General features: G+C 35.1%; 1 protein-coding gene across 4 annotated transcripts in view; it reads right to left on the bottom strand.

Annotated features, from left to right (window-relative positions):
• The window catches only part of PDE10A (phosphodiesterase 10A), a 786,289-nt gene that overhangs the window by 92,682 nt on the left and 672,275 nt on the right, over positions 1–21,332 (bottom strand). For all 4 annotated transcript variants that reach the window (XM_037817809.1, XM_037817810.1, XM_037817807.1 and 1 more), the window contains 7 exons: positions 21,100–21,255; positions 19,518–19,568; positions 18,233–18,291; positions 15,648–15,699; positions 5,812–5,954; positions 3,131–3,223; positions 552–738 (listed from right to left, as the gene is read on the bottom strand). In XM_037817809.1, the coding sequence (XP_037673737.1) occupies positions 552–738; positions 3,131–3,223; positions 5,812–5,954; positions 15,648–15,699; positions 18,233–18,291; positions 19,518–19,568; positions 21,100–21,255 (741 nt within the window). The remainder of the gene's footprint in view (positions 1–551; positions 739–3,130; positions 3,224–5,811; positions 5,955–15,647; positions 15,700–18,232; positions 18,292–19,517; positions 19,569–21,099; positions 21,256–21,332) is intronic.

The raw sequence follows: 21,332 nt of genomic DNA, 5'->3' as shown, positions 1-21,332 counted from the left end.
AATGTAAAAGATGATGAATGCAACCACTTTAACGTGACACTCTAGAAAATACATGAAACTTCATTTTATTCTTCAGTTAACAGGGCAGGATTGTCGCGAGGATAAAGTGAGTTAACATTTGTAATGCATCTGATAACTGTGCTAAGTGTTTACCCCAATATCGTGGCAAAATCCCAGTTGGGGTTAAAACATGAGGTGTTACTATATTCCAAATGCTGTACACTGACAAACAATAGAGATGTAGAAAATATGACCTTATTCATTTAAGTTGACATCCTGAACTATACACTTGACCTTGAACATAATACCTTAAATTAACACCACTTTTCCTTTTAACAAATTCAACATGCTGAAATCAATGCAAAATATTAGGTAATTGTTTTGTTTTGTTTTTACTTCCAGGGCATTTCCTAAAAAATGTGCAACCAGGAATCACTCTTTCTCGTTTATAAAGAAAATACAAAATTAAAAAAAAAAAAAAACTTTAACTACTTTAAAGGTTTTAAAATTAACAATGAATAGTAAAAAAAGGTGTTTAAAATATTACTTACATTAGCACAGTGTAAGGCTAAAGCACAAAAGACTGCAAACATTTTAAAGTTGTTTTCATCCGTTTTAGAGAAGGCACTTCCACTTATTTTGTTCACCATCTGTACAACACCTATTACACTCCCTCGGCTCACGATAGGCATACACAAGATATTCCGAGTGGTATAACCTGTGTACAAGTCTACTTCTCTGCGGGGATGTTAAAAAACAAAACAACAACAACAACAAAAGAAAACAGGCAGAAGAAAATAAATTATACATTCTATCATCAATTGCAACTCAGTTTTGCAATTTATACACTTTTATTACAAATAACTGCAATGTAATTCTTAGCTTCTAAATTCAGGGACAGTGTATCTAAAAGTTTTATACAAACATTTTCAAAAATATTATAACCAATTGTTCCTTTGCTTTCAAAAGTTTTCTAGGAAAGTCTCTAGGAGACTTCCGGCTTATCATTTGGTTTCAAATATTCAGCATTACTAAAGTAGACACAGAAAAGCAATGCAGATTCAGAAAAAACATAAGAAGGTTGGTAAAAGAAATGTTCCTTTAAACTCATATTTATAAAAGACATAACTTGTTGAACCGACTAAAATGGGAGTTACCACCTGCATAAGTGAGAACAGGAGTTGGCAAACTACAACTCATAGGCCAAACCTGCCTGCCCCTGTTTTATAAATAAGGTTTTAATGAAACAAGTCTATATCCATTGGTTTATGTGTTGTCTATGGCTGCTTTCACAATCCCAGACAGAGTTGAGTTCTTGTGACAGAGACTTTACAGACTGCAAAGCTAAACATATTTATTTCTGGCCCTTACCAGGGAAAGTTTGCTGATCCCTGATTTAAAAAAAATTGCCTTTTGAAATTAGGACTGAATCCATAGAAGCAACCATACAACTAGTGGTTGGTAGTTATATGGTAGTTTTTCATGTCTGGCCTCTTTGATTTAGCATAATATTTTTGAGATCCATCCATGTTGTTTCATGCATCAGTGGTTCAGCCATTTTTTTTTCTGAGTAGTATTCCATTGCATGGTATATCTTACCCTGTTTATCCATTTACCAATTAATCGACATTATAATTTGTGAATATCTAGTGGCTAGCAACTAAAAATCACACTTCGAAGATTTACATACAAGTCTTCGTGTGGACATATCTTTTCCTTTTTCTTGGGTAGATCCTAGGAGTGGAACTGATTTTTCGCTATTATTGTAAGTGTATGTTAAACTTTTTAAGAAATTGTGAAACTGTTTTTCAAAGTGGCTGTACCATTCTATGTTCGCACTGACAAATCCATTTTCTTCACATCCTTGCCAACACTTGCCAATGTCTGTCTTTTTACTTTTAGCCATTCAAGTTGGTGGGTAGTGGGATCTCATGTGGATTTAATTTATATTTCCCTCACACTGAAAATCTTGCCATGTGTTTACTGGTCACTCATATATCTTTATTTGTTAAGTGTCCATAAAAATTTTTTGCCTTTTTTTTTTTGATTGGGATGCTTTATTACCAAATTGCAACAATTGTTCATATATCCTGGATAAATGGTTTTAAGGATATATAAATATTTTCAGCATTTAAGCACTGAAATAACAAGTGTATTTTCTTGGCAAAAATTAAGATTTTTCAGTGTACTCAATTTATTGATAAAACATATTACTACACTATAGCTGCGTTTATATATGATTTGTAGATATTTGACATTAATCGATCAAATACATAAAAAACTTCCTACTGCTTGTATTATCTATCTACTAAAGTTAACCAAATATTTGAATTAATTAAACAATGTTGTCAAAATATCTGAAATTGTATTCCCTAAAAGCCATGGTGTCAATCTTAAGACCTTCTGGTTTCCTGTTACCTCCCCAAAAGAAAATAAAAACAAATGAAACACCTTTATAAGCCATTTTAATAGCCTATTTTAATAATACCATGTAAAGCTATAGCTTATTGAGTACCTACCTTGTCTGGTAAAGGTAGCAGACCTTTTATGAAAATTATCTGTAATCGTTTTAAAAATCTGCAAAATAGGTATTATCATGCCCATTTTAAAGATGAGGGAACGGAGGCTCAGAGAGATTAAGAAACTGACCCCATGACACACTAGGGCTAATAAATGACAAACCAGGATTCAAAATTAGACCCGTCAAACTCAAAAATATGCAATTTTACCAGTCTATGTTATAGCCTTGTAGTAAATTATTTGATAAGAGGACATGCTTATGCCAAATCAACTAAACGTTAATGAAAAAAAACAAAAAACAAAACACACCATAGCACTATGAATTAAAAATTTTGCTTTTAAGTTGTTTTTATAACATTTGAAACTCTGATAGCAGGATATCGTCATGTATTAATGGCTAAGAAGCCGTCATTTTATAAATACTTGAATATACTGACTGATGATAGTAGAGTCGTTCAAACAAAGTATAAAAGAATGCTAAGGAGAAAAGAATTAATTGAGCTAGGGGGGTAGAGACATGGAGATGCGTGAAAGAGGTTCCAGTGTGTGGGACAAGGAGAGACATGGCTTTGACAGGGAAAGATTGATGGTGACACAAAATGCTTCTTACCTGTTAAAGCGTGGGTCTGCGTAGGCGTCTGGGATGTTAAGGACTTCCCCTGTTCTCGCTACTTGACCAGCTATTCCTTTCTCAATTGAAAATCTGCATATGTATATATAAAAGAGAGGAACATGCTAATTAACATACAGATGCTGCAAAATAATTTTGAAATATTTCACTACCACCAAATACTGAATAAAAAGCATTGTTCTAAATGGCTTGTATTAACTTTACATTTACTTTTTCTAAACTAATTCATTATTATAAAATATGTAAAGGTAAAGGGCAAAAACACAACATAGTTATCAGCTTAGAATCTTATTTTAAGACACATTCACAATATACTTTATACTGTGTGTATACAATCGTGAATATTGTGAATATTGTATTTACACAATATACACAGTATATACACAATTTCCTTTAAAAGTGAAATTTGAAATTTAAAAATTAACTAGTGCTCTCCTGCACACAAAATTAAGTAATATTAATAATTAATTTTATTGAGTAATATTTAATTAATAATAAAATCCCTGACATTTACAGAGTACCTTATAATTTACAAGATACTTAAGATAAATTTTCTTATTTAATTCTCACTGAGAAGTGAGCTGAGGTCCATATGGGTTAAGCAACTTGCTAACATTCTAATAACAGATTAGTGGAACAATAAACAAAAACTAAAACTCACGTCTGTACCAGCATACTTTCTACCATACATATAACCAAATCCACAAGTTAAGTCTAAACATTGAGATACTATTCAACATTGAATTTTTAAGGTGTTTGCAATAGAAGTATTATATGAAAATAACAAGTGTACAACTTCCATTATTTTTACTTCTCTGATATAAAAATAATAAAATCACAACATTATGTGGTTACATTTAATTAACTTTTGGTACTTACTGTCATTAATTTTATCATATTTATAAACTTTTCTTATTTTAATATAACCATCAGACATGCACTTATTTAGAAATTTAGCTAATTAAGAAAGATGTCTACAATTCACAGTATCTACAATTCTCAATAGTTCAAAAATAACTTTCATATAATACTACTTTTTCAACATTGTAAGAAAAAATTATTAGTGAAATCAAGCTTCACCCATAAACGATTATCAGGAAAGTTAAAACAAAGAATTGACACAAAAGAGAATTAACTTTCTTAAAACAACAAAAAGTGAACCCAACATTGCATAGAACTCAAGGTTATTTTCTTCATGTTTTTCTTATGCTTTTGAACAACATGAACACAATGAATTAGGTTGCCATGAGCAAAGAGTATCAGATTCCATTTCATGATTTATGCTTGATTTTCCTGGTCTGAGAGTGGTCTGAATGATAACATTTATTCAAATTCTCTGTGATTTGCTCTCTATAATAAGGCCCATAAGGAAGAAGCATACCCTCATGTAAATGGTTGGCATCAACCAGTAAACTGAGTGTTCCAATCACAATATTCTGTTTTCTTCAAACTTGTAAACACAGACCTTCAGTTATTATCTTCAAAATAAGATTAATACTATGAGTTTTAGGGTGACACTCAAATATTCAGCAAGAGAAATGGCTTTAACTAAGTGACTATATCCAAACTGATTTACTGAGATCTAAAAACCAAACAAACCAAAGAAATAATGACTGCCCCCCACCAAGAGCCCCATAAATGGAAAAAAAAAAAAAAAAGCTAACCCCTGTATAGTGGGTCATAATTACACTGATATAAAACACAAAATACTTCATCCTAATAGACGACACCTGAAAGTGCCGTGGCAGGCAATCTTGAGGCCTGCAGCAGGGGCACACTCTCTGTTTCCTTGCCATCAGGTCAGTTTTCCTTATAAGCTTTAGGGACAGGCTGCCCAAATGAATGGCAACTCAGAGTTAATAAGGCATGGCATTTTACCAAAATGCTGCAATCACCAAGGCATTTTAAAGCTATGTGGAAAAGTAGTTAAACAAAAATACGTAAAACAAAAGTACTGCAAATGTCAAAAAAATGTTCAATTTCTGAATGCTAAGTTTGATTCTTCAGTGTTTTGTGACAGTGCCCTTTGTAGGTTTTCAGATCATGTCACTGAATCGCCATGCCCGCACCAACCAAACTCTATTCCATTCATTCAGATGACAATGGTTACCACTTAAATAACACAGAAGGCTTTATCTTCCAGATGCAACAAAAATGTGCTATATCATTGATTAAATCAACTGATCAGTTACAGAATAATGTGATTAAGTCATCCAATAAACCAGATGAATTTCCACCATGGTCTGGTCTTTGAAACAGCCACACAGGTTGGGAAGGAAGGGACATGGGCAAAACTGGTTGAGTGGACTTTTGCCAACCATTCCCATGCTCCTAGACATGGGAAAGCCTGCAGACTCCAGGTGGACTGTACCTTTACCTACCTGGGAGCACTAGTAAGTTTTTCCAACATGATTTCCAAAAGGACCGCCTCCGGAAGACGGCATTTCCAGGAGTGACGTTAAAGCTTCATTGGCGCGGTTTCGCTGGCACTGCAATGTCATTCCCAGAAGTACTACCTTCAGGAGGCGGGTCCTGGTGGGAATGATATCACAGTATGACAAGAATTGTCAGCATACCTGTGAATAGGCACAGAAAAGTGGGTAACAGAATACCTGCATAGCTGCAATCAGAGCACAGTGACATTCTATTTCTACCTGTACCTTATTTCTTTGGTCTTCTTGAAGACAGGTTTTCCTTCCTTTTCCTCTCCAATATCAAAAAGGTCTGAATACAGCTCCTTGTTCTTATGGTCCACCTGGAAAAGTGCACAACGGTCGGCATTCACCAGGTTTTTTGCATATATCTAAAGGCAAATAATAAAACCAGAGTCAGCCAATAAGAAATTCAAAGAATATACAGATGAACTTAATCATGAAAAAACATATTAATTTCAGCTACTTTGTACTCTAATTGAGTGGGAAATCAGCATGACAAATCAATAAATATATAAGTTTATGCAAATATAAAATGCATTATACGTAAATCTTTTATAAATATTTACACATTCATAATTTATGTTTATAAGCACAAATATATTTAAACCTATAAATAAATACAAAGTGTAAGCATTTTAAATTCATTTATAAATATATACATTATATATTTCCATGAAAAATTGTTAAATCTTAGGGCTTGAAAAGCTATACTTCGGAAATATGAAAAATATTTTCCTATGGTACTGAATAAAGTGTTAGGATACACTTTTGCAATCCAAGATGATAATAGAATGGTAATAAGAAATAAGTAAACAGATTTAAATAAAGTTAAATGGCATTATGTAAATAGATATTTACTATCATAAATAAGATCATGCAAAATGGAGTTACATAAGCAGCATTATGGACATATACCAAGTACAGATGAGATCATTTTTGCTATCGAAAACTCATTAGAAGTTTAATATGTGGAAGTCTAATATGCAACCGAATTGACTCACTGCTTTGATATCAAGTAAACAGGTCCAGAAGTGATGATGTAATTAGCCAAGCAATATCATTTTATTATTCTGTGTCCAGTTCATACTGTTTCCTTTGCTATAAAATGAAGTCTAACCTTCCCACCTCTGCAGATAATATAGGCTCACTCCAGCCTCATTCAGGACTATACACCTTAAATTCAGCTAGATTGATTTTTACCTTTCATTTTCTACCTCATGCCTAGAATGCTTTAATGCTTTTGCAGAATTCTGGCTCTGCCCAGAATGCTTTTCTTGCCTAGCTGTCTACTAACCAACCTTCAAGACCCACACAAAATATCATTTCAGCAAAGTCTCTGGGACTCCCCCTAGCAATTATATGCTTTGCAGAAAGTGTCCACATAGCACTTTTTAAATCAGACCTCTCCAACTTTAAGGAATATATTTGATGTATTTTTTTACACATCTGTGTCCTAGCCTAGAAGTAAGATCCTTTATGATGGGAGTTGCATATTATCCTTTATAGTATTAGTGTTTCCTAAAGTAAAATGCTTAATAAATGTTTGCGAAATGAATGAATGAACCGAGAAATTTTAAAGTCCCTAAAAAGATTTACTGCTATTACAAAATAAGAGACGCCTTCAGTAGCCTCTTAATTCCAGGTCAGTGATATCCAACTAATTTTCCTGTGGAATGCTAGTGTTCTAAGAATAAAATGGAAATTATTTCATGATAAAAATGATATATCAGTGATCTTTTATTACTTTGAAGAAAAACATTTCAAGCATTTCTCCCATAAATTATTGTCACATCATTGCTACTAACAGATATCAACAAGAATAGATAAACAGAGGGTATGCATCCACACTGTTGTACCAGACGCTAAAATACTGAAATAATTCTGTCTCATTTGGTAAACAGCTACTGATCTAACCGTCCAAGGACCCTCCAACATCCTGCCCTCTGCCAGGACTGTAGACGTCTCCTTGATCTAAGCCTGTGTCTGCACTAAGGCCAATATCCATTTGTACTGCTTTGTGTCTGTGAAATACTAGGTATAAAAAACATAAACTATAACCTCTAAAGAGACAAACAGTTTTCATATTTGCATTAACTGCATTTTATTTGCTGCACTGTGTAATAATAATAATTTGTGACAATTATTAAGTGTTTACAATGGACCACTTTTCTATGCACTTTATGTGCATTTTAAATTCACTTAATCTTCATGTTAACAATATGAGTTAGGGACAATTTTTATTCCCATTTTACATATGAGGAAAACTGAGGCCCAGAGAGAGGCCCACTGTCACACAGCTAATAAATAATGAATCCAATGTTTGAACGCATACAAGCTGCTTCATGGACCAGTTATGCAAACCCATTTTGGAATGGAAAACTGTGTTCATTCATTTCTTTCAACAAATATGTCTAGACTGCCTCATGTATTCTATTGTCCCCAGGGTTTGGGCTATCATTACATCATAAATACAGCATTTACCTATATTGAGAATTCTGGCAACCTCATCATCCAGATCACAGCCAAGAAATTACTCCTCAGAGAAAACAATTAATTCTCAGAGGAAAACAGACATCACAAAGTCTGTGCAAGAGGAACATGAGCCACCTTGTGGCCAGGGGAAAATGTGTAATCTCGTAAAACTAGCTTAGAGTCTTAATAAAAAGAAGTCAGAGTGCTTTATGTACCCTCCTTCACCCTCCTAGGCCTGTGCTTACTAATATTACAGAACTGTATTCATGCACCCAACAAATTCTGGCTGGTCCCCCATGCGGCAGACCGAGTATACTGGAGTTTCTAGTTTACTTGTCTTCTCCATTAGACTGTGAGTTCAACAACAGCAGAAACTGTTCTTATTTCCCACAGTATTTCCCACAAATGTGTAGAACGAGGCCTAGAACAGAGGTTGGCAAACTATAGCCTGTGAGCCAAATCTAGCCCACTGCCTGTTGTGTAAATAAAGTTTTACTGGAACACAGCCATGCTCATTCGTTTATGTATTGTTCATGGCTGCTTTAATGCTACAATGGCAGAACTGAGTAGTTGCAATAAAGATCACATGATCCACAAAGTATAAAATATTTACTATCTGGTTCTTTCCAGAAAAAGTTTGTCAACCTCTGACCTAGAACATAGTAAGATCTCCATAACCTAAAAACTGTCAATAAATATTTGAGGAAGGATGAATGGCATGAAGATAAGGAGAGAATAATGGGTCTGGGTTGCTGGCAAGTACAGAAGAATCACCCGTCTATCTATTTTGAAAACTCATGAAATGCTGATTATTAAATAAAAATGATCCTGTACTATTAAATATTAAATTATATTCAATAAAATTTGCATCCTTAAGGCTTGATAAATATCTTGGCACAATTTATGCTAATACTTGTAAAAATTTGGATGAAATTGACAATTTTCCAGAAAAATAAAATGACTGAGCAGGAGTTGAAAAATCTGAATAGAACCAGAATCCTAAAGATGATGGAAAATACTGTTGCAGAATTATCTTCATAAAGGCACCAGGCCCTAATGATTTCAAATATAAATTTATTAAGAATCTTTAACAAATAAATTCCCAAACCATTTAAATTGTTAAAAGTTCAGGAAAGAACAAAACTTTTCCTGTTATTTTTAAAATTCCAGCTATGTCAGTGATACTGAAATTTGACATTGATACTATAAAAAAAAAATTGCCTAATTTACCTTTGGAAATGGAAGAAAATTATAAACAGAAATATTAGCAAATCAAATTAGGCAATAAATTAAGTATTACAACCTAAAAAATTATCCTTATTTAAGAACTGTTTAGTGTCATAAAGTCTATTATTATAATTCACAGTAGCAATAAGACAAAGGAGAAAAGTTATATATGATTATCTTCATGGTTTCCAAAAGGCAGTAGGGTTGTACTCAGCAAGAAATAAGCCAGTGTTTTTGACCCCAGCACTGGAGCCAAGCCCAAGCTCAGAGATCTGGGGGGAGAAGCAGTATGGAAAACAGAGAAGGTGAAACCTAAGGGCAGTCTCAAACACAGTGGAGGCTGTGAGGAAAGGAACTCAGAGACTGACAGATTCACTGCAGACAGAGGTAAACTAGGTCAGCTCATCAGCTGGAGAGAAACAGGGAAAGAGACATCTGAGAGGAGTTCTCCTGTGGTCAGAACAAACAGCAAACACTAACCTTGGGAGCTATCCCTCCAAAGGACCTCAAATTCGATTGTGAGCAATTTCTGCTCTGGGTCACTATTGGAAACAATAGAGCAATGAGGCAGAAATTATTGATGTTTAACAGCTGAGTGTGGCCAGGGAAGGGAACAAAGGAAGCCCCAACAAAACCACCATCATCCTAAGGTGACTGTGGGCATACCCAAGGCTGTGTCTCCTAAGGAGCAACATCAGAGCCTACAAACAGGGGTGTGGGGGGTAGCAGAGAGACTACACTTAAATAACACAGCAGGGACTAAACAAGAAAACAAGCAAATAACAAATCCCAGAGAAGGGGGAGGGAGCTCCCAGAATTACCATATTATCTAAAATATCCAGTTATCAACAAAAAATTATGAGAAATGCAAAGAAACAGGGAATATGACCTCCTACAGTGGAAGAAAAAAAGTAGGCAATAAAACTTGCCCAAGAGAGCAACCAGTAGCTGGATTTAATAGAAAAAGACTTCAAAGTAGCCATTATAAATATGTTGAAAGAACTACAGAAGCAAAGGCTGGTGTGATGACAATGCATCATCATATGGAGAACATCAATAAAGAGACAGAAATTTTAGAAAAGAATCAAATGGAAATTCTAGAGTTGAAAAGTACAATAACTGAAATGAAAACTCAATAGAGGGGTAATGAATCATCAACGTGGTATTAAAAACCTCCTCAGAAATACAGCAAGTAAAGGACAAATCCCACTTGCTTACAACTCTGAAGGGCAGTAGAGACTGGAGAAAAACTCCACAAATGCTGAATGGAAAAAACAAGAAAAATACGAGGTAAGAAAAATCTGTCCCAGACCCACTGGTCCATTCACTCTCCCTCACTAGGTCCCACACAGCATGGGAGTTGCTCAGAGGCAGCAGCTCAGATCTCTGCCACCTCACAACAGGGACACAGACTTTAGAGCCACTCACAACAGTGAGTAATAACCCCAAGCATATCCAGGCAAGGAACCCAAGTCCACAGAGACCCAGGGAAGAACACAAGCCACAGAGGAGTGCTGCATACAAAGGGCCCCCAAGGGAAAAGAGGGAGGGAGGGACACCACAGTACAGCTTTGGCTGTGAAGTTGCACTAACTCATTCTAGTTTCTGTTGGTGGGAGCATCTAAGTGAAGAAAGAACTTTTCTGGAGTGACCCACCTAACTGGATTGACCCCTTCTGGCTCCCTGGACTGGGAAACCTAATGGGGAAGAAACTGGAGGCAGAAAATCCTCACAGAGAGAGGGAAAAGGTGGAATTATACTGAACTGCCGTAAGACAGGAGGGCCTGAGAACTGAAAAGTTTAAGGAAAACGGGACACAGAGTGAGGCAGAGAATTTAAACAAATCATAGGAGCTGAAGTCAAAATTCTGCACAAAACCAAACAGGACAGACCAAGATTCCTCGAGAAATAACAGAGGAAAGGGAGCTTTCTCCCAGTACTGAAATGATTACACAAAAAGTGCAATCTGTAAAGCATATCCAGGGCAAGAATCCGATGAAGAAGAGCTGAGAAAATCTGATCAGTTAAACAGGAGCTTTTCTAAAGGTCTAGAATAAGTTGGACCAAGCATTAAAGGGATACTTTTAACACAAAGCCAATCAACAATAAAACCCTAGACAAGAGGGAGAAACTGACCTTCAGAATAAACTCATCAAGATATCTAGGTGCCTAAATATCAGCAAACAATTACAAGCCATACTGAGAAACAGTAAGACATGGCTAAGTCAAAAGAACAAATTAACACTTCAGAGGAGATGCAGAATTTAGAACTAATGAAACGTAACAGAAAAGCACAATAGTAGAGAATAAAAATACACTAAGGGCATGTAACAGCAGATATGAATAGGTAGAAGGAAGAATCAGCAAACTATTAGATAGGACAATTGAAATCATACAACCAGAAGAATAGACAGAAAAGAATAGAAAAATTGAGCAGTATCTCAGGGATTTGAGTGACAGCATGAAGCACATAAACATATGCATTATGGAAGTCCCAGAAGGAGAAGAGAAGGTAAAATGGGGAGAAAAAATATTTGAAGAAATAATGGACAAAAATTTCCCAACTCTTATGAAATACGTAACTATATATGTCCAAGAAGTGCATATACTCCATGCAGAATAAATCCTAATAGACCTGCTACAATGCATGTACTGATCAGAATGTCAAATGCCAAAGATAATGAGAAAATTCTGGAAGTAGCAAGAGAAAAGCTATTTGTCACATCAAGGGATCCTCAATGAGACTAAGTGCCAATTCATCATCAGAAACCATGGAGGTGACAAGGCAGTGGGAGTGTACTGAAAGAGAAAAATTGCCAGTCCAAAATTCTTTATCTGGCAAAATTACCCTTCAAAAATGAGGAAGACTTTAATATATTTACAGATAAAACAGAAACTGAGGGAGTTCGTCAACAAAAGACCTGCCCTACAAAAAAATACTAAAGGGAGTTATGCAGGTTAAAAGGAAAAGACAGGAGAGGGGGCTTAGGAGTAGTGTGAAGAAAAGAAGATCTTCGGTAAGGGTAACTAAAAGGGTAAATGCAAAACTCAGTAGTACTGTATCCTCAATATAGAACTCTACTTTTTAATTCTTATAAGAGTAAGAATACAACTGAACAAGAAAAAGGCATATTTACTGCTAATGGACATGAAAAGTGGGGAAAAAACATAAAGAGCATATGGGAACAGAGTGCGTATGCTATTGAAGCTAAGCTGGTGTCCCTTCAAATTAGTGGGTTATGGATGTAGACTAATCCCCAAGGTAAACAGAATGAAAGTATTTTAAAAATATATAGAAACAGAAATGAGAAAAGGATCACTCAAATACATCACAAAAGATCAACTATAAAGAACTATACAGAAAAGAAAGTTGCAATAAAGGAAAGAGAGACAAAGCAAAAATATAACACATAAAAACTAAATCAAAAAATGGCTGAAGTCCTGCCTTTACAGTAATAACACTGAATATTAATACATTAAACTCCCCAACTGAATGATACATATGGCAGAATGGATAAAAGAGTATGATCCAACTGTATGTTGTTTACAAGAGACTCACCTTAGACCCAAAGAAACAAATAGGCTACAAGTGAAAGGTTGGAAAAAGATATTCTAAGCAAATAGTACCCAAAAAGAGCTGGCGTACTGTGCTGGTTTGTATAAATTATGTCCTCCAGACAAAGCCATATTCTTTAATGAAATCTTGTGGGGGCAGCTTGATCAATCTTTTTGATTAGGGTGTGACCTCTTGATTGGATGTTTTTATGGAGATTTGACCCCACCCATTCAGGGTAGGTCTCGATTAGTTTACTGGAGTCCTTTAAAGGGAGCTTGCACAGAGAACAGAGAGATGAAAATGCCCCGGGATATGCTAAGCCAAGGCCAAGATGCTTGCTAATACTTAGAGATTGTTGGACATGCACACAGAAAGATGTTTGGAGATGCTAAGCTAAGAGATGAAACCCAGAGTTTGCCTCGGAGAAGCTAAGAGAGGCCCAGAGACATTTTGGAGAACACCATTTTGAAATGCAACCTGGGAGCAAAGGAACAGGAGACACCAGCCACGTGCCTTCCCAGCTGACAGAGGTGTTCTGGATGCCGTCGGCTGTTCTTCAGAAAAGGTTTCATCTTGTTGATGCCTTAGTTTGGAAACTTAGAACTGTAAACTTGCAACTTAACAAATCCCCTTTATAAAAGCCAATGAGTTTCTGGTATTTTTCATAATAGCAGCATTAGCAAACTGGAACAGGTACCTATACTAATATTGAACAAAACAGACTTCAAGTCAAAAGCTGTTATAAGAGATGAAAGGGACACCATATATGATTAAAAGGGTCAATCCACCAAGAAGAAATAACAGTCATAAATATTTATGCACCTAACTATGGTGCCCCAAAATACAGAAGGCAAATACTAGGAAAACTGAAGGAAGAAATAGACACCTGTACAATAATAGTTGGCAAACTGAATACACCACTCTCAACAATAGATAGAACACTTAGACCAAGGATCAATAAGGAAACAGAGAACTTGAATAATATGATAAACAAATGAGACCTAACAGACATATACAGAATATTGTGCCCCAAGAGCAGAAGATACATTCTTCTCAAGTGCACATAGATCATTCTTGAGGACAGACCACATGTTGGGTCACAAAACAAGTCACAATACATTCAAAAGTATTGAAATTATACAAAGCATCTTCTCTGACCATAATGGAACAAAGCTGGAATCAATAACAGGTGGAGAACTGGAAAATTCACAAATATAAGGAAGTTAAATAGTGCACTCTTAAACAGTGAGTGGGTCAAAGAAGAAACTGCAAGGGAAATCAGTAAATATCCTGAAACAAATGAAAACAAAACACAACATATCAAAACTTATGGAATGCCACGAAGGAAGTACTGAGAGGGATATTTATAGTACTGAATGCTTACTTTAAGAAAGAAGAAAGAGCTAAAATCAAACATCAAACTGCAAGCCAGGAGGAATTAGAAAAAGAACAGCAAACTAATCCCAAAGCAAACAGAAGGAAAGAAAGAAAAAAGATCAGAGCAGATGTCAATGAAATTGAGAATAAAGAAAAAAAAAAAATAGCATTAACAAACCTAAAGTCGATTCTTTGAAAAGATTAATAGAATTGCCAAACCCTTAGCTAGACTGACAAAACAAAGAGAGAAGATGAAAATAAATAAAATGAGAAATGAGAGGGGGGACATTACTACTGACCTCACAGAAATAAAAAGGATAATAGGATTCCATGAACAACTATATGCCAACAAATTAGACAATCTTGATGAAATGGACAAATTCCTAGAAACATACAAGCAACTTATACTGGCCAAGAACTAATACCAATCCTGCTCAGGTTTGTCAGGGCTTTTATAACAAACAACACAGACTTAAACAACAGCTTAAACAATAGAAATGTGGTGTCTCTCAGGATCAAGAACAGAAGTCCAAGATCAAGGTGTGAGCAGGCTGAGCTTTTTCCGAAGCCTGTAGCATTCTGGCGGTGGCTTCCTGGCAATCAATAATTCAATACCTCCTCTATCACACGGGCCTCTGTTTCCTTCTATCTCCTCCTCCTGTGTCCAAATTTCCTTCGTTTATAAAGACTCTGGTCAAATGGATTAGCGCCCATCCTGATTCAGTTTGTCCTCATCTTAATAGGATCGTTAAAGACCCTATTTACAAAAGAGTTCCCATCCATAGAACTGGGGATTGGGATTTGAGTGTGTCTTTGTGGGGAACACAGCTCAATCCATATGTTGTACTCAAGGTTCTAGCAAGGGCAATCAGATGAGAAAAGAAATAAAAGGTATCCAGATTGGAAGGAAGGAAGTAAAACCATCTCTGTTTGTAGATGTCATGATCTTTAATGGAGTCTTGCCAGAGGGCTTAAGCAGTAACATAAGAAATTACAAATACAACTCTACTTAAAGCTTAAACTTAGAGTGCCAGTTAGTCTTCTAGGAGAGAAGAATAATTAAGACTAAAACTAAATAGAATGAAGTTTAAGATCAGGAAGAATCAGTTGGAAATCCCTAATGTAGCCTATATGCAAAAGATATTTTGGAGAACATAAAAAGAAATTTAATGCCTTTTTAAAGTATCTCTCTCCCTCCCAAAATAAAGAAAAAGTCTGAGGTATTTCTTAAATGTTATCCCGAGAACCCCATAATTATCAGAAGTAACAAATAAATCAAGGTGATACCTCCAGATCACTAAGCAATACCTTTTCATAATATTTAAAAGAGCTTATTAGTATAATAAATTAAAATGTTACACCATGTACAAGGACCTTAGCTCTAAGTATTAGACAAAGTCATTTTCAAAAGAAAAGGCAACCAACCTACCATTATGTGTTCAAGTAGAGAATCTATTGCGACTATATTATCAAAATATGTTCTGAAAAAAAAAGGAACATACAACCTGTAAGTTATCTTATTTAGATTATAGCACTTATTAGACTTTGAATACATGTTAGTTTTGTTTACATTTAAATTACAAAGATACTTGTTTTTCGATTTTTCTCCCTTAGTGAAAACAATCACTAATATTATTTTAAAGAGATAAATGAAACTTTATCAACAATCTTACTACAAGAACTCCAATTCCAGAGGATTTGTTAAGTAATTATTATATTGGTAAGTATCAATGTCAGGAGTCTGCAGAATTTAACTGAAACTATACAGGAATAAAATTAGGCTTACCATATTTAATATTTTCATTAATAATTGTGACCCATAATAAAAATAATTAAATTTACTAAATCTCATCAATATGGTCAAATATTAACTATCACTAAAATATTGGAGAAATTTAAAATGTTGTTTAACTGTATGAGAAGAAATATCAATAAAAATAAGTATCTAATGACTTTACACAAGTAAAATATATATATATGTAAATTTTTATAAATGGCAAGAAATTTATTAGAGGTGTATGATGTGTGTGTCTATTTGTTGTATAATGTAAACCTGATGTAAAACAGATAAATCAGGCATATTGATTGATAGGGAAAATGTAAAGAAGTCCTCTTAATATAGGTGCTACTGGTTAGTTACTACTTTTGGTTTAAGTTCATGTAAATTGAGCAATATATTCACAAATAATGAACAAAGAATTTTATTTCAAAAATGAACTACTAAGTTTGAAGACAATAAAACTTAGAACACACTTAATTACAGTATACACTGAGGAATCCACTGCAAGGAAGTGGATGAGATAAACGGATTTTCCACTGGGAGAAAATCAGGAGGGAATAAATATAAAGCATCATATGAGGGATTAATTAGACTTTAGAAGATTTGGAAAATATTCAAAAACATCAGCAAGGGAAGGTTCACAACTTTCTTTTCTTTACCTTTACAAGTAATATTATCATGCATCCCTTAGACATTATGTTTAATTGTGTTTGAAAGGAGATAGCTGGCTTATGTGATCAGTCCTATATTTCCTTAATTTTATATTTCAGAAAATAAGTTTAACATGAACTAGTGTCTTCAATCTGATTAGTCATGGGATTACAATGCCTCTTAATGAATAAATTAAGTGCTGCCATAGTGACATGTGAGAGACAACATATTTTTTGCTGGAGGACATGGACAAACAGGTATGTTATTCCTTCAGTAAACTTGTAGGAGGACGTCAACCTGAAGTTACCATATCCTGGGGTATTTTTTGGATTTGAACAGTTAAGTTGATGGTTCAGATATATAGAAGATCTCTCCTGTAGCAGGCAAAACCAATATGTACCTGGTCTATAATAAATATCTGTAATTGCTTCCACTGCCAGCTCAAGGGAGGTTTGCTAGGTCAAACTTTAGGGCAGTGGAACATTTTCTGAAAAGCGATTGTTGAGTTACCGCCTTTGGGAAAAGTAAAATAATACTAATATTAATAATAATAGTGTATTTTAATTTATTGGCTGTGCTGGTTTGAATCCATTATGTACCCCAGAAAAGCCATGTTCTTTTAATCTAATCTTGTGGGTGCAGACTTATTGTGGGGGGGATCTTTTGATTAGGTTGTTTCCATGGAGATGTGACCCACCCAATTGTGTGTGGGACCCATTGGTTAGATTATTTCCATAGAGATGTGACCCTGCCCACTCAAGGTGGGTCTTCATTAGTCTACTGGCATCCTCTATGAGAGGATAAAAGGCAGAGACATTTTGAAAAGAGCTCAAAGCCAACACTCAGATGCTTTAGATGCTAGGCTAAGAGATGAAGCCCAGAATTTGCCCCAGAGAAGCTAAGTGAGAACCCACAGGTGCTTAAGGAGAAAGCCACTGGAATCAGAAGCTGAAAGTAACACAACCTGGGAGCAAAGGACCAGCAGACACCAGCCATGTGCCTTCCCAGCTGACAGAGGTGTTCCAGATGCCATCAGCCCTTTCCTCAGAGAAGGTATCTACCTCTTGATGCCTTAATTTGGACATTTTCATGGTCTTAGAAGCGAAAATTTGCAATCTAATAAATCCCCTTCATAAAAGACAATCCATTCCAGGTATATTGCATTTCAGCAGATTTAGTAAACCAGAACACTGGCATTTGTAGAAAATACCATAGACGACTTTCTGGAAAATAATAAACTAGAACACCTCCCCTCCCCTTTACTGCTGTCAGTTTTCTCCTACAAAAATAGAAATACTTTGTGTCTTTAACATGTTCTGAGTGAGTCTATTTAGAAAAAACATATCAAATTTCAAATCAATATCACATATACCTATGATATTCTTCACTTCTAAAGTGAATATGGTAGGAACATAACTCTAGTCCAAAATATGATCAACCATTCGCTCCAGAGTAGTTACACAGCAAAGACTGATATTTGATTTTGGGCTGCAGCAGATGTTAGTCTACTACTGTCAAGGCTTGCACTTAATTTAAACTACTGGTCAATAAGAGCTACTACATTCTTAAAAATGAATCCTTACTTTGATACGTCGAGTAGGAAGTCATTCAATTCAGTTTGTTTGGCAAGACCTCTGCATACCTGGTATACACAATAACAGCTATTAATTATAAGAGATTACTCCTTTTCCAACAATAAAACTTTCAGGATTCTATTTGACATATTTATTTAAAAAGGCCTAATGCAATCATTTGGTTTATAATGCAAGAATGATATCACTAACAAATATTTACTGAATGCTTAAATGTGCAAAGCTGTGTTTAAAGTGCTTTAGGTTTATTATCTTGTTTAATCACAATACTCTATGGGTTTGACATACACATTTTATAACTGATGCATAAGGAAACTGAGAACTTCACTCAGGTCCCAGAGTTACTACATGGTATAGAGTCAGCATTTAGATACAGGCAGCCCACCTCCAGTCACACCTGAACACCACTTTAAACTTAAACTATACCTTAAAAATTGTACTTGGGTACGTAGTTCACTATACTTGATACTGTCAGATCCAATGAAAGCCTTGCTGATCAGACTATTTTTTATGGCTCTATTGGAGTAAGAAAAGCAATAGAATAGAATAAGAGAGGATAGGATGGAATAGATTAGAACAGAATAGAATAGAATAGAATAGAATAGAATAGAACAGAATAGAATAGAACAGAATAGAAAAAGAAGAAAAGAAAGAAAAGAAAAGAAAGAAAGAGAAAGAAAGAAAGAAGCAGTGCTCTACAGCTACCATGTTCAATCCTTCACCTCCCCAAGGAAAGTTGCAGGGTTACCAAATTTGCTTGCTTCTAATAGTTGCCTCCTTTATCTCTCTGTCAGTTAATACTAATGGCAATCAATGACAAAGGAAAACTCTAGGCAGTTGATGATCTTTTAGATAATGTCTTTAAGAGAATCATATAATTTAAAGTTAAGATTAATACTTTCTTATATCATTTAGTATAGAGGAAGCTTTAATTTAGGAAAATGGAATAGTAAAAATATTAGTGCCCCTCCCAACAGGAGATTGTTCCTGGCATTTCATTGGAAAACGAATACCGTATTAAAATTAACATACACCATTTATTGCATAAATGATTTTCAACTACATATAAATACATATAGATTGCAAGACACAAGGCAGGCAGTAAGTAAATATAAGTGAATAAATAAATAAAAATTTAAAAAAAATTAATAAATATTCCAATATCCAAAAATAAAGCATTAGGTCACTTTTTAACCTTCACTCCAACCCCCACTGCCGCATTCTAAACAACTATTATCTCTCGGTAAGTCCATGTGAAAACATCATAAAAACTCACCTGCACTTGATGTATTGCTACTGAAGCCCAGGCAAGATTTGCTGTTGCAACCTAAAAAAAAAGATGAAACTAGTTTTTACTAGTTGCATGATGGTATCCCTACAAAGGGCTCTAGGATAAATGTATATGAAGAATTTTCTGTGGTCACTGAGCTTTCACCAAACACAAAGCACCAACTACTTACAAGGTTTCCCTTTTATATTGCTCATTTCTATCTAGTTGAGAGTTTAATGCTCTCCTGTTCCTTTTAATTTTGGACAAGAAGGAAGAGAAGTTGACTGTTAAGGGAGAAACAGAGATTCTACTGATTTTAAAGTAAAAAGATTATTTTTCAGTTTAACACAAAACACTACTGAAATGTCTGTTTTCACTTTAAAATGATAAAATATTTCCAACAAATAAAAATCCTTTGTAAATATTAGCTGGCTAGATAATAAAGTACTAGTTCTTTTCTATTTCCTTTATCATTTGGTCATTTAACAAATATTTTGCCGGGGGCCTTCTATGCACTTAGATGTTGGAGGCATAGCAGTAAATGCCACCATGACTGGCAAAAATAGAATAGCTTGTAGTCTACTATGAGGAAAGACAAAGACAACAGAGAAAATTAATAAGTAAAAGGTATAGTATATTAGATGGCGATAGATGCTAAAGCAAAAAGTAAAGCAGAACAGAGGGATAAGGAATATTGGGCAGGAGCCATTCAAATTGAAGTAAAGTATTCAGGGAAGACTGCATTGAGGAGATGGCATCTGGGAATATACTTGAAGGCAGAGAAGGACCTGTATCATATGGCTAACCAGGGGGCCGAGGGCAAACGGATTCCCAGCAGGGGAAGAACAAATGCAAAGACCCTGGAGGACAGCCTGCCAGCTCTGCTCCAGGAGTCCCATGTGGCTAAAGTAAGACAGAGCTAGAGAAGCCACAGATGAGGTCATCTAGGCAAATGGACAGGGTGCTAGCCAAGTCCACTGCTGGGACTTGGGCTTATATAGGGTGTGACAGAGATACTATTTTAGTACTTGGTGTTAATATTAATTGTTCATAGAATGACAGTGGGAAGGTGAACAAAACTAACAAGCAGTAGGTGGCTTGGTCAGCTTTTTTTTGCCTTAAAGTCTTGGAGAAACTCTGTTCTAACACAGCAAACTAACACTATAAGCCACTCTGATTCAGTGAATAGTCAATGGAATTCATTGTTTTCCCAAATGTGTTTGAACCTGGAATCCTTTTCCAGGCCGCTTTCTAGGAAGATGATATTTTTAAGAAACCTTAAGGAAAATCAGAATGTGAAAACTCTCCAAAGTCATCCTACTACTTTATTTGGTTTACAATGTGGCACATCTTAAAAATTTTTATTGGTAAAATGGATTCTTACTAAGAAAAATGATTATACTTCTAATTTAACCAGACTCCTTTCTGTGCAACAGCAAAAGTGTTCAAATCATTACTATTAGTATCAAAATATGGTTAACTGAATCGTGATTTCAAATATTCATTCATTCATTTAACAATATTAATGAGAACTTTCTATGAGCCAGGCGGAACTAAAAATTCTAACAAGCAATTTTTAAGACATCACCTCCTGATGGCTGAGACAGAAGGCTTCTTTGCCCCAGTGCCGATAAAGCTCAAGAATACCAATCAAATCACCAATTGCAGTGACAATTGGTAAACAAAGAACAGACTGGATACGAGTCCCTGATTCCAGTCCAGTGCCTCTTGGAAATCGTTCATCCTAAAAAATAAAAGGGAAAATGACATCAACTCAATTAAAGAAATGGAATCATTTAAGTTGTGATTCTTATTTCTATC

The sequence above is a fragment of the Choloepus didactylus genome, chromosome 24 (assembly GCF_015220235.1).
Source record: "Choloepus didactylus isolate mChoDid1 chromosome 24, mChoDid1.pri, whole genome shotgun sequence".
Lineage (NCBI taxonomy): Eukaryota > Metazoa > Chordata > Mammalia > Pilosa > Megalonychidae > Choloepus > Choloepus didactylus.
The sequence above is the reverse complement of the archived record's forward strand: the minus strand, read 5'-3'. Positions and strand labels throughout refer to the sequence as shown.